General features: G+C 46.6%; 1 protein-coding gene across 1 annotated transcript in view; it reads right to left on the bottom strand.

Annotated features, from left to right (window-relative positions):
• Positions 1-13,341, bottom strand: part of NPR2 (natriuretic peptide receptor 2) — a gene marked incomplete at its 5' end in the record, with an annotated part of 88,855 nt that overhangs the window by 43,210 nt on the left and 32,304 nt on the right. The window contains 4 exons of the mRNA XM_089665571.1: positions 3,509-3,580; positions 5,474-5,578; positions 8,168-8,245; positions 8,332-8,406. Coding sequence (XP_089521697.1) covers positions 3,509-3,580; positions 5,474-5,578; positions 8,168-8,245; positions 8,332-8,406 — 330 coding nt within the window. The remainder of the gene's footprint in view (positions 1-3,508; positions 3,581-5,473; positions 5,579-8,167; positions 8,246-8,331; positions 8,407-13,341) is intronic.

Raw genomic sequence — 13,341 nt, 5'->3', positions numbered from 1 at the left:
TGTCCCTGAAGGATGAGAGACTGATTAGGGACCCCACAGACTTGGGAGACTTAGTTCTCCATACAGGATGATTGAAGACATATGGGTCCTGCTTTTCTCCGGGGACTCATGAAGTTGGGTTTTGTAAACACGAATGCCCACCAGGTGTCATGAATGGGGTTGTCACATATGGTTGGGAATCATGGACCCTCCATGCAGCCTGCCTGGATGGCAATGTAGTCAGAGAGCACAGCCATGAAGGTTACAATTGACCAAAGAGCATGGAATACTGGATTAATGCGCAGCACTGGGGTACTGTTCTTATAGGCAGGCAGGGCACAGAATACTAGTAAGAGAGACCTACAGCACTGGGGTGCTGGGCTCATAGGGAGACAGGAGTACAGGAGTCTCCTATAGCAGTTAAGCATACAGTAATACAGGGGTAAGAGTATGTATGAGGAACACAGAGGTGCACAGGGGTCCCAGAAAATGCAGGTACACAGGATACAGTTGGGGTGCATGAGAAGTCTAGTCTAGGATAGTGAGGATACCTATTGGAACTGATGGAGAGGAACCCAGACCACCCAAAAATATAGTGAAGGTGTGGGCCCTTGGAGAGGTTGAGATGCAGGTTCTAAGGAACCACCTCCAGAGCTCCTGAGGGTGAAGAAGGATTGGACTGCAGATGATTCCCAGGTTGCAACCCCTTGTTTCACCCGCTACTGGGAAATAAAGGCTGCTAATCAGGTAGAATTCCTTTAGGCGCTGAGGCACAGGGATCACAGGACAGTAGGGAGTACAGCCCAAGCTGGCAGAAGTGCACAAAAACACACAGACACCAGGAAACAAGTGAACAGACATACTCAGGAGAACTTGTAATTAATAGCAATGCAAAGAGACTCTCTAGGTAGAAGGTCACAGGAACACAGACTGGAAAACAGGCTAGAAATACACTGGAAGGCACTGAACAGACTGCAGACACAGGTACTGATAATGAAAGGCCGGCTGAAACTCACAGGGAAGGGGGGTCACAGAGGTGCAGGGAGGCTGAAAGCTGGTAGAGGAAAACAAGGGGCACAAAGGGACAAGGACATTGGAATACTCAGAGGACACAACAGGTACAAGGATACCGAAGGTCACAGGCAGGAACACATTGAGAGTCACTGGGGACAGACTGCAAGACACTGGGGGCACTGGAAGGCACTGTGAGACACTTGAAGACAAGGGCGGTTCTGAGTACAGGATCACTAGGAGTCTCTCAGAAAATCAGGAGCACTAGGAGTCTATTGGTGACTTGGAAAGCTTCTCAGGAAACCAAGGATGCAAGTAGGTCCTAGAGGTCACTAGGAATCATCTCCACCGGTAAATACTGGAGACACTAGTAATCATCTCCACTAGGAAACACTGGAGGACACTAGGAATCTTCTCCACTAGGAAATACTGGGGACACTAGGAATCTTCTCCACTAGGAAATACTGGAGACACTAGGAATCTTCTCCACTAGGAAATACTGGGGACACTAGGAATCTTCTCCACTGGAAACACAGGGGGACACTAGGTATCTTCTCCACTAGGAAATACTGGAGGACACTAGTAATCATCTCCACTAGGAAACACTGGAGGACACTAGGAATCTTCTCTACTAGGAAATACTGGGGACACTAGGAATCTTCTTCACTAGGAAACACTGGGGACACTAGGAATCTTCTCCACTAGGAAATACTGGAGGACACTAGGAATCTTCTCCACTAGGAAACACTGGGGACACTAGGAATCTTCTCCACTAGGAAATACTGGAGGACACTAGGAATCTTCTTTACTAGGAAATACTGGAGGACACTAGGAATCTTCTCCACTAGGAAATACTGGGGACACTAGAAATCTTCTTTACTAGGAAATACTGGAGGACACAAGGAATCTTCTCCATTGGGAAATACTGGAGGACACTAGGAATCTTCTCTACTAGGAAATACTGGGGACCCTAGGAATCTTCTCCACTAGGAAATACTGGAGGACACTAGGAATCTTCTCCACTAGAAACACAGGGGGACACTAGGTATCTTCTCCACTAGGAAATACTGGAGGACACAAGGAATCTTCTCCACTAGGAAATACTGGAGGACACTAGGAATCTTCTCTACTAGGAAATACTGGGGACACTAGGAATCTTCTTCACTAGAAACACTGGGGGACACTAGGAATCTTCTCCAGTAGGAAATACTGGAGGACACTAGGAATCTTCTCCACTAGGAAATACTGGGGACACTAGGAATCTTCTCCACTGGAAACACGGGGGGACACTAGGAATCTCCTCCACTAGGAAATACTGGAGGACACTAGTAATCATCTCCACTAGGAAATACTGGGGACACTAGGAATCTTCTCCACTAGGAAATACTGGGGACACTAGAAATCTTCTCCACTGGAAACACAGGGGGACACTAGGTATCTTCTCCACTAGGAAATACTGGAGGACACAAGGAATCTTCTCCACTAGGAAATACTGGAGGACACTAGGAATCTTCTCTACTAGGAAATACTGGGGACACTAGGAATCTTCTTCACTAGAAACACAGGGGGACACTAGGAATCTTCTCCACTAGGAAATACTGGAGGACACTAGGAATCTTCTCCACTAGGAAATACTGGAGGACACTAAAAATCTTCTCCACTAGGAAACACTGGGGGGCACTAGGAGTCTTCTCCACTAAGAAACACTGCAGGACACTAGGTATCTTCTCCACTAGGAAACACACGGGGACACTAGAAATCTTCTTTACTAGGAAATACTGGAGGACACTAGGAATCTTCTCCACTTGGGGACACTAGGAATCTTCTCCACTTGGGGACACTAGGAATTTTTACCACTAGGTAAACACTGGGGGACACAACCAGTCTTGAACACAAAATAACCAGTCTTGAGGAATAGCTGGTACCAGCAGAACATTGCAAGACCATGTAGGCTTCCATCAGTACATAGTAGTGTAAAATAATTCTTACTGGCCTGTTGGGAGGTGCAGCATGGTGCGGTGGCAATGAATGAGTCCAGTTGTGAGAAAACTCAAAGTTTGATTTACAAACAGCCCGGCTGGATGGAACTCGACCGGAAACACTCACAGGATGTAACGGCAATGGAGAATGGAGCAGGTCTTGAGCATGCTGACAACATCTATCTAGAGGGCAAAATGTGGCCTGGCCAGTCTGCACCCAAGTGGGAGGATTCCAGGAAGAATTTTGTGTCCCTATCCTGTCCCTACTCATCTGTAACCTTTCCTTACCACTATTCACTTTTCCTGACAGACGGGTGACTTGTCCCCACACTACCCACTTGTAAAATACACACCAAACCCGGGAACCAGGATCTTAAATAAACTCTGCCTGGCCCATAATGGCCACCAGAGTCACATGGGGTGGCAGCATCCAACCGGATAACTTCCCCAGTTACCCAGGAAGCCATAGAAGAGCATTGTTCTTGGATGACTCCAGGATAATGGTCAGTACGTTTACATTGTGGGGGAACTCTACTCACCTTTACAATGTCATTAATCAGCGAATTCCGGAACATCCAGTCCAGGTTGATGCTGTCATTCTCCAGTATGTCCTACAAAGAGGAGAACAGAGATCACACCTCCACATTCCTCCCGTCATTCAATGGTGTAACAGGAACAAAAAAGTGTAAGCTCCTGACTGATGTGACTGCAAGGGATCATTAGAGTGTAAGCTCCTCTGGTACAGAGACTGATGGGACTGTGGGGGAGGGGATCATTAGAGTGTAACCTCCTCTGGTACAGAGACTGATGTGACTGCGGGGGAGGGGACATTAGAGTGTAAGCTCCTCTGTACAGAGACTGATGTGACTGTGGGGGAGGGGATCATTAGAGTGTAAGCTCCTCTGGTACAGAGACTGATGGGACTGCGGGGGAGGGGACATTAGAGTGTAAGTTCTTCTAGTACAGAGACTGATGTGACTGCGGGGGAGGGGATCATTAGAGTGTAAGTTCCTCTGGTACAGAGACTGATGTGACTGTGGGGGAGGGGACATTAGAGTGTAAGCTCCTCTGGTACAGAGACTGATGTGACTGCGGGGGAGGGGACATTAGAGTGTAAGCTCCTCTGTACAGAGACTGATGTGACTGTGGGGGAGGGGACATTAGTGTGTAAGCTCCTCTGGTACAGAGACTGATGTGACTGCGGGGGAGGGGACATTACAGTGTAAGTTCCTCTGGTACAGAGACTGATGTGACTGCGGGGGAGGGGACATTAGAGTGTAAGCTCCTCTGTACAGAGACTGATGTGACTGCGGGGGAGGGGACATTAGAGTGTAAGCTCCTCTGGTACAGAGACTGATGTGACTGCGGGGGAGGGGACATTAGTGTGTAAGCTCCTCTGGTACAGAGACTGATGTGACTGCGGGGGAGGGGACATTACAGTGTAAGTTCCTCTGGTGCAGAGACTGTTGTGACTGTGGGGGAGGGGACATTAGAGTGTAAGCTCCTCTGGTACACAGACTGATGTGACTGTGGGGGAGGGGACATTAGCGTGTAAGCTCCTCTAATGCACAGACTGATGTGACTGTGGGGGGACATTAGAGTGTAAGCTCCTCTGGTACAGAGACTGATGTGACTGTGGGGGGACATTAGAGTGTAAGCTCCTCTGGTACAGAGACTGATGTGACTGTGAGGGGACATTAGAGTGTAAGCTCCTCTGGTACAGAGACTGATGTGACTGTGGGGGGAGGGGACATTAGAGTGTAAGCTCCTCTGTACAGAGACTGATGTGACTGTGGGGGAGGGGACATTAGTGTGTAAGCTCCTCTGGTACAGAGACTGATGTGACTGCGGGGGAGGGGACATTACAGTGTAAGTTCCTCTGGTACAGAGACTGATGTGACTGCGGGGGAGGGGACATTAGAGTGTAAGCTCCTCTGTACAGAGACTGATGTGACTGCGGGGGAGGGGACATTAGAGTGTAAGCTCCTCTGGTACAGAGACTGATGTGACTGCGGGGGAGGGGACATTAGTGTGTAAGCTCCTCTGGTACAGAGACTGATGTGACTGCGGGGGAGGGGACATTACAGTGTAAGTTCCTCTGGTGCAGAGACTGTTGTGACTGTGGGGGAGGGGACATTAGAGTGTAAGCTCCTCTGGTACACAGACTGATGTGACTGTGGGGGAGGGGACATTAGCGTGTAAGCTCCTCTAATGCACAGACTGATGTGACTGTGGGGGGACATTAGAGTGTAAGCTCCTCTGGTACAGAGACTGATGTGACTGTGGGGGGACATTAGAGTGTAAGCTCCTCTGGTACAGAGACTGATGTGACTGTGAGGGGACATTAGAGTGTAAGCTCCTCTGGTACAGAGACTGATGTGACTGTGGGGGGAGGGGACATTAGAGTGTAAGCTCCTCTGGTACAGGGACTGATGTGACTGGCTCGGAGTCCTCTTATTACACCCCCATATATAGTACTGTATACATATGCAGCAAGATTTTACCTGTAGGCTGCCCCTGGGACAATACTCTGTGACAATACAAATGTTTGGAGGGTCTATACAAGCCCCCAGGAATCGGGTTAGGTGATTGAACTGGACATCCCTCATCTGAAGGAGAAGAATAGAAGATTAGATGGTCACAGTTTCAGTTCTAGAATATGAAGTTATCAGCCTGAAAAGGCAAACCGGTACACCTGTATTTCTATATGGTGACCGCACCTACTTCTGGTAGACCTGTATAGGATGACCACACCCACTTCTTGTAGACCTGTATAGGGTGACCACACCCACATCTGGTAGACCTGTATAGGGTGACCACACCCACATCTGGTAGACCTGTATAGGATGACCACACCCACATCTGGTAGACCTGTATAGGGTGACCACACCCACATCTGGTAGACCTGTATAGGGTGACCACACCCACATCTGGTAGACCAGTCTTTGTATAGGGTGACCATCCCTACCTATGGTAGACCTGTATTTCTATACTGACCACACTGACAACTGATAGACTAGTATCTCTATATGGTGTCCACACCTGTTACTGGTACACATGTATTTATGTAATGTGATGTCATCTGCTTCTTTAGCAGTCCTTAGACCTTATTAGACTAAATTACTGTTATACACCCAACAATACTTGTCAGGGTCCTGTCCACGGCAGAAGTTCTGGAAGATCTGGCATTTCTGCTAGTACCCTGCATGGCCGCAGAAGCACACATCAGCCTCAGTTTGGTGCCAGACGGCCTTTATAAGGAGGTTCATCACTTCCCCGTGCCCTGTTCCTGTGACCTGTGACTTCCTGATACCGACTCGGCTTGCTCTTGGACCTGTCTACTCTACTTAACCCCTGATCTGACCTTGGCTTGGCTAAAGGATACTCTCTCACTCCTCTGTGTATGACCTCGGCTATCCCATCTGACTACATCTGCTCTGATTCCCACCTGGTACCTGACCTTGGCTTGAACCGATTACCCAGTAAATCTCCAAATCCCACAAGGGCTTGCATACCACGCACAGGCGCCTCCTGTCTGTAGACCTATCTCTGTACATCAGCTGTGCTTCTGGGTGGACCACCAACCAGCACTCCTACAGGCGACCTGTGCCACCTGGGCCTGACTCCCGCTGTCCCACTAAACCAAACACGATTTCTTCTGCGCTCTAGGACCCAGGCGGGTGGCAAATAGGTGGAACCAGAACTGGAAAACAGCGACCACCAGTGCATCAAAGGTTGTGCGGCTCCAAACAAGGCTGGGGAAACCCGACCAACACTACAAGCGAAATAAAAACGAGAAGCGCACAAACCTTGCGCATTACCTCAGTAAACAAAAATTTATTAATAAGAAAGGTACTCACAAACAGCGAATAAAATCAGGCATGTAAGTCCTCACAGGGACTTCAGAGATAGAGAGCCAGCACGAGTCCCATCGTGGGGGTAAACACTCAGTTCCACTGACGCGTTTCGAAGGCCAAACCTTCTTCTTCTGGAGCTTCTTCTCCAGTTCTGATGAAGAAGGTTTGGCCTTCGAAATGCGTCAGCTGAACTGAGTGTTTACCCCCACGATGGGACTCGCGCTGGCTCTCTATCTCTGAAGTCCCTGTGAGGACTTACATGCCTGATTTTATTCGCTGTTTGTGAGTACCTTTCTTATTAATAAATTTTTGTTTGCTGAGGTAATGCGCAAGGTTTGTGCGCTTCTCGTTTTTATTTCGCTTGTCCCACTGTCCCACTCTCAGGGGAGTCTGGAACGTAGCCGCAAGGGAAGCCCTCTCTTCATTGGCCTCCATCACCAGGTACGTGATAATACTAAAAGACCTTGCTGATCTCTAAGACCGAGAACCCAAACACCAGTTTAATCAGTGCTTAGACTCCAGGGAGAAAAGTGCTATAGAAACAATATTATTATTATTACTTCTATAGGAAGACCAGACCCCCCTCCCCCTCTTAGTAGAAGTTTAAAAACTACCATGTCAAATGAGAGGGCACACCTGACATAGGAAAATGTTCCACAAGAAGACCTCATCGGTTATTGGAAAACCACCAACTCTACAAGGAGACCAAACATCCAACTAAATCTAGCTATACTAGGTAACATGAAGACCAACAATTCTAGAGGACGTTGCACCTGGTAGACCACCATGTCTGAGGAAGACCATGAGAATTCTCATCTTCCAAATGGAACATTACAGCTTCAGCTCATAGATCTCCATCAAAAACCAGATTTGCTTTTTTTCCCACCTCCATCTACTGCTTTTAGGTAAAATATGATCTGTTTCAGAAGACTTTACCTCATAGAACACAATCTGTTTAACTATCATTATCATTATTTCCACTTGAAAACTGCTTGGTGCAATATTCTCAGGAAGTTCTTATCTACAGCAGCATTCCAAACCTCACAGGTTATTTGTACAGAAAAATCACAGCCAACATTAATAAACCACCATCTCTACAGGAAACATATACAGTAATATTGGAACCCTGCCTGATATTAGCAGAAGAACACACGTGATAGACTACAATCAACACCAGAAGATGGCAGCTGGAAAATTTCCAACCATAGAAGAAGACCTTGTGAGCTCATGGCAAAATAGGGAATGTGATCAGAGGCTGCGTTGGGTAGTAGACCACCATCATTACAAGGCCCAATCCTTCCAAATGTGCTGCAGGAAATTAGTGTGTGACATCATACTTACATGTTTAAGCTCAAACAGAACTTGTCTGGTCAGCTCAATACGCTTCTTATTGACGTGTTTAATGGCCACCACGTTGCCCTGCAAAGATGGAAAGGGATGGTGAGACAGTGCTGTGGTGGAGTACAGAAGGTGAAAAGAGGTGCTTGGAAGACTTATTACTCCACCTTGAAGTGTCCGGTGTTGGCGAAGATTTGATATTTCCCATGAGCGGTCATCAGAGAACCATAACTGGAGCCTCTCTAGGACAGAGCGAGACTGTCACACACAGAGCGAGACTGTCACACACAGAACTATGAGCTATTACAGAGCAAACAGACATGGAAGGATGTCTTCCACCTCCAGCTGACGTTATACATACAGGGACAAAATTAGAGAAGGAGGTGTCCTGGGCAGAAAAGATGGAAGGTTAAGAACCTTCCAGTAAGGGGTCCAGTTAGCTTGTTTACACCTAGATATTCGAATGCCAGAGGGTGTTTGGCCATGCGGAATTCCCCTTAATCCTCAGACTATGGACAAAATGTCCACTTGGTCCACCACCTGATGACATATAGCACACCCCTATAAATGAATCTACAATTTAACTTGATGATATGCAGAATGGGGCTGGGGGAATCATTGGCATGTGTAGGTGGAGGATGAGGAACACTGTAGCCAAAAAATGTCATGTAGAGGATGAAGATGGAGAACACCATAGCCAACAAATGTCACATGGAAGATGGAGAACACTGCACTTAATAAAAGTCATGTGGAGGTAGAGGATGGAGGACGATAGAGGCAATAAATGTCTTGTGGAGGATGGAGGACAACATAGCCAAACATGTAATGTAAAAGTGGAAGATGAAGGACACCATAGCCAACAAATGTCATATAGAAGATAGAGAACACCACACCTTATAAAAGTCATGTAGAGGTGGAGGATGGAGGACAACATAGGTAATAAATGTCATGAGGAGGTGGAAGATGAAGGACAACATAGCCAGCAAAAGACATTTAAAGGTGAAAGATGGAGGTCATTGCAGCCAATAACTGTCATATGGAGGATGGAGAACACTGCTCCTAATAAATGTCATGTGGAGGTAGAGGACAGAAGACACCGCAGCCAATAAAAATCAAAAGGAGATAGAGAGCGGAGGAAACCAAAGCCAATAAATATCATGTGGAGGTGGAGGATGGAGGACACTGCAGCCAATAAATGTCATGTGGAGATGGAGGAATCCTTCAAGTCTTGTTATATCACAATATGTGTATATGAAAAGTGTAAACATTTCATTCCTGTACCCACCAAGGTAACCAAAGAAGCATCATGGAAAGGAAAGACATGAGTAATGAACATTATGAATTAAATACTTAGGGAGGAATGGGAGAAGAAAGGGAATGGCTTAGGAGCACTAAAGTGGAGGACTAATGTGGAGGACTAGAAGGACAGCAGGTGAGCATCACAGATAAAACGGAAAACCTGAGAAAACAAATAGGAGAAGCCACAAAGAAGACATGGGAAGACCAATGAAGGACATGAGAGGAGCTATGGAGAGAAATAAAAAGACCAGCAAGGGAGATGGGAGGAGCTATGGAGAGGAATAAGAAGATCAACGAGTGAGATGAGAAGAGCTATGGAGAAAAAAAAAGATGAACAGCATGGGAGATGAGAGGAGCTATGAAGAGAAATAGGAAGACCAACGAGGGAGATGGGAAAAGCTATGGAGAAGAACAAGACAACCAACATTGGAGATGAGAGGAGCTATGAAGAGAAATAGGAAGACCAATGAGGGAGATAGTAAGAGCTATAGAGAAGAATAAGACAACCAACATAGAAGATGAGAGGAGCTATTGAGAGGAATATGAAGACCAACGAGGGAAATGGGAGGAGCTATGGAGAACAAGACAACCAACATGGAAGATGAGAGGGGCCATGAAGAGAAATAAGACCAAGGAGGGAGATGAGAAGAGCTATGGAGAGGAATAAGACCAATGAGGAAGAGGGGCACAGCTTTAGTGAGGAAGAGGAAGACCAATGAGGGAGATGAGGGGAGTTCTAGAGCAGAAGTGGAAGACCAATGAGGTAAACAGGAGGAGCTATAGCCAGGAAAGGGAAGATGAATGCGGGAGATAGAAGAAGCTATAGATAGGAATGGGAAGATTAATGAGGGGAGATGACTTGAGCTATAGAAAGGAATGAGAAGACCAATGAGGGAGATGGAAGGAACTATAGACAATAATAGGAAAATCAGCAGGGGAAATGGGAAGGGCTGTAGAAAGGAATGGGGAGACCAATGAGGGTGATGGGAGGAGCTATAGAGAAAATGGGGAAGACCAATGAGAGAGATGAAAGGAGCTGTAGAAAAGAATGGGAGAATCAACAGGGGGAATTGGAAGGGATATAAAAGGGCATTAGAAGACCAAAGAAGATGGGAGAAGCTATAGAAAGGAATAGGAAAATCTTTAACAAAAATGACTGGAGATCCTATGAATGGAAGACTGATGTGGAAGATGAGAGAATCTTTAGAGATGAATGAAAAAACCTATCAGAAGAGAGAGGCTATAGAGAAGAAGCAGCAGACCAATGGGGAGAGATGGGAGGAGTCACAGTGAGGAATGAGAAGGCCTTTGGGGAGAGATTATGGGAGCTAAAGAGAATAAGTGGCACACCTACAAGTTGAGTTATCAGGAATTATGCAGCTGAAAGAGTCCACCTACGAGGAGAGATGGGAGGAGCTACAGAGAGGAGAGGAAATACCAATGGAGAGAAATGGGAGAAGCTATAGAGAGGAAAGATAAGAACAATAGAAAGAGATGGGAGGGGCTATAGACAGGAAGGGGAAGGCCTATGAGGTGAAATTATAATGAGGAAAGGGAGGATTGATGAGGAGAACACAGAAGAATGAAATGTAAGACAGAGATGATGATATCAGTTAGATGAGAGTACATGGAGATCATAGGTCATGTATGATGGAAGAGGACAGTACAGGAGATCATAGATCAGGTATGATGGAAGAGGACAGTACATGGAGATCAGGTATGATGGAAGAGGACAGTACAGGGAGATCATAGATCAGGTATGATGGAAGAGGACAGTACATGGAGATCAGGTATGATGGAAGAGGACAGTACAGGGAGATCATAGATCAGGTATGATGGAAGAGGACAGTACAGGGAGATCATAGATCAGGTATGATGGAAAAGGACAGTACAGGGAGATCATAGATCAGGTATGATGGAAGAGGACAGTACATGGAGATCATAGATCAGGTATGATGGAAGAGGACAGTACAGGGAGATCATAGATCAGGTATGATGGAAGAGGACAGTACAGGGAGATCATAGATCAGGTATGATGGAAGAGGACACTACATGGAGATCATAGATCAGGTATGATGGAAGAGGACACTACATGGAGATCATAGATCAGGTATGATGGCAGAGGACACTACATGGAGATCATAGATCAGGTATGATGGAAGAGGACAGTACAGGGAGATCATAGATCAGGTATGATGGAAGAGGACACTACATGGAGATCATAGATCAGGTATGATGGAAGAGGACAGTACAGGGAGATCATAGATCAGGTATGATGGAAGAGGACAGTACATGGAGATCATAGATCAGGTATGATGGAAGAGGACAGTACATGGAGATCATAGATCAGGTATGATGGAAGAGGACAGTACAGGGAGATCATAGATCAGGTATGATGGAAGAGGACACTACATGGAGATCATAGATCAGGTATGATGGAAGAGGACAGTACAGGGAGATCATAGATCAGGTATGATGGAAGAGGACAGTACATGGAGATCATAGATCAGGTATGATGGAAGAGGACAGTACATGGAGATCATAGATCAGGTATGATGGAAGAGGACAGTACAGGGAGATCATAGATCAGGTATGATGGAAGAGGACAGTACATGGAGATCATAGATCAGGTATGATGGAAGAGGACAGTACAGGGAGATCATAGATCAGGTATGATGGAAGAGGACAGTACATGGAGATCATAGATCAGGTATGATGGAAGAAGACAGTACGGGGAGATCACACAGTGCATTCAGAAAGTTTTCCCAGAGCTTAACGTTTGCCACATTTTGTTATGTTAAAAATAAAAAACAAAAAAAAAACCCCATGTACAGAAGTATTCCCAGCCCCCCCCCCCCCCCCGTACAGAAGTATTCCCAGCCCCCCCCCCCCGTACAGAAGTATTCCCAGCCTTTGCCATGACACTCAGAATTGAGCTCTGGTGCATCCTGTTCCCACTGATCATCCTTGAGATGTTTCCACAACTTGATTGGAGTCCACCTGTGGGACATTCAGTGGATTGGAGTCCACCTGTGGGATGTTCAGTGGATTGGAGTCCACCTGTGGGATGTTCAGTGGATTGGACATGATTAGGAAAGGCATAAACCTGTCTATAGAAGGTCCCACAGGTCACATGTCAGAGCACAAACCAAGCCATGAAGTCCAAGGAATTGTCTGTAGACCCCCAAGATAGGATTGTATGAAGGTACAGATCGGGGGAAGGGTACAGAAACATTTCTGCAGCATTGAAGGTCCCAGTGAGCACAGTGGCCTCCACCATCTGTAAACGGAAGAAGTTTGGAACCACCAGGAAAAAGGGCCTTAGCCAGGGAGGTAACCAAGTACCTGATGGTCACTCTGAAAGAGCTCCAGCATTTCTCTGTGGAGAGATGAGAACCTTCCAGAACAACCATCTCTGCAGCACTCCTCCAATCAGGACTGTATGGTAGAGTGGCCAGACGGAAGCCACTCCTTAGTAAAAGGCAAATGGCAGCTTACCTGGAGTTTGCCAAAAGGCACCTGAGGGACTCTCAGACCATGAGAAAAAAAACTCTCTGGTCTGATGAAACAAAGTTTGATCTCTTTGGCCTGAATGCCGAGCGTCATGTCTGGAGGAAACCAGGCACCGCTCACCACCTGGCCAATACCATCCCTACTGTAAAGCATGGTGGTGGCAGCATCATGCTGTGGGGATGGAACAGGGAGACTAGTCAGGATGGAAGGAAAGATGAATGCAGAAATGTACAGAGACATCCTTGATGAGAACCTGTTCCAGAGTGCTCTGGATTTTAGACTGGAGCGATGGTTCATCATTCAACAGCACAACGACCCTCAGCACACAGCCAACATAACAAAGGAGTGGCTACGGGCCGACTCTG

The sequence above is a fragment of the Staurois parvus genome, unplaced genomic scaffold (genome assembly GCF_062004578.1).
Source record: "Staurois parvus isolate SC_StPar_1 unplaced genomic scaffold, SC_StPar_1.0 ptg002244l, whole genome shotgun sequence".
Taxonomy (NCBI): domain Eukaryota; kingdom Metazoa; phylum Chordata; class Amphibia; order Anura; family Ranidae; genus Staurois; species Staurois parvus.
This window is presented reverse-complemented; position numbering and strand designations above follow the sequence as displayed.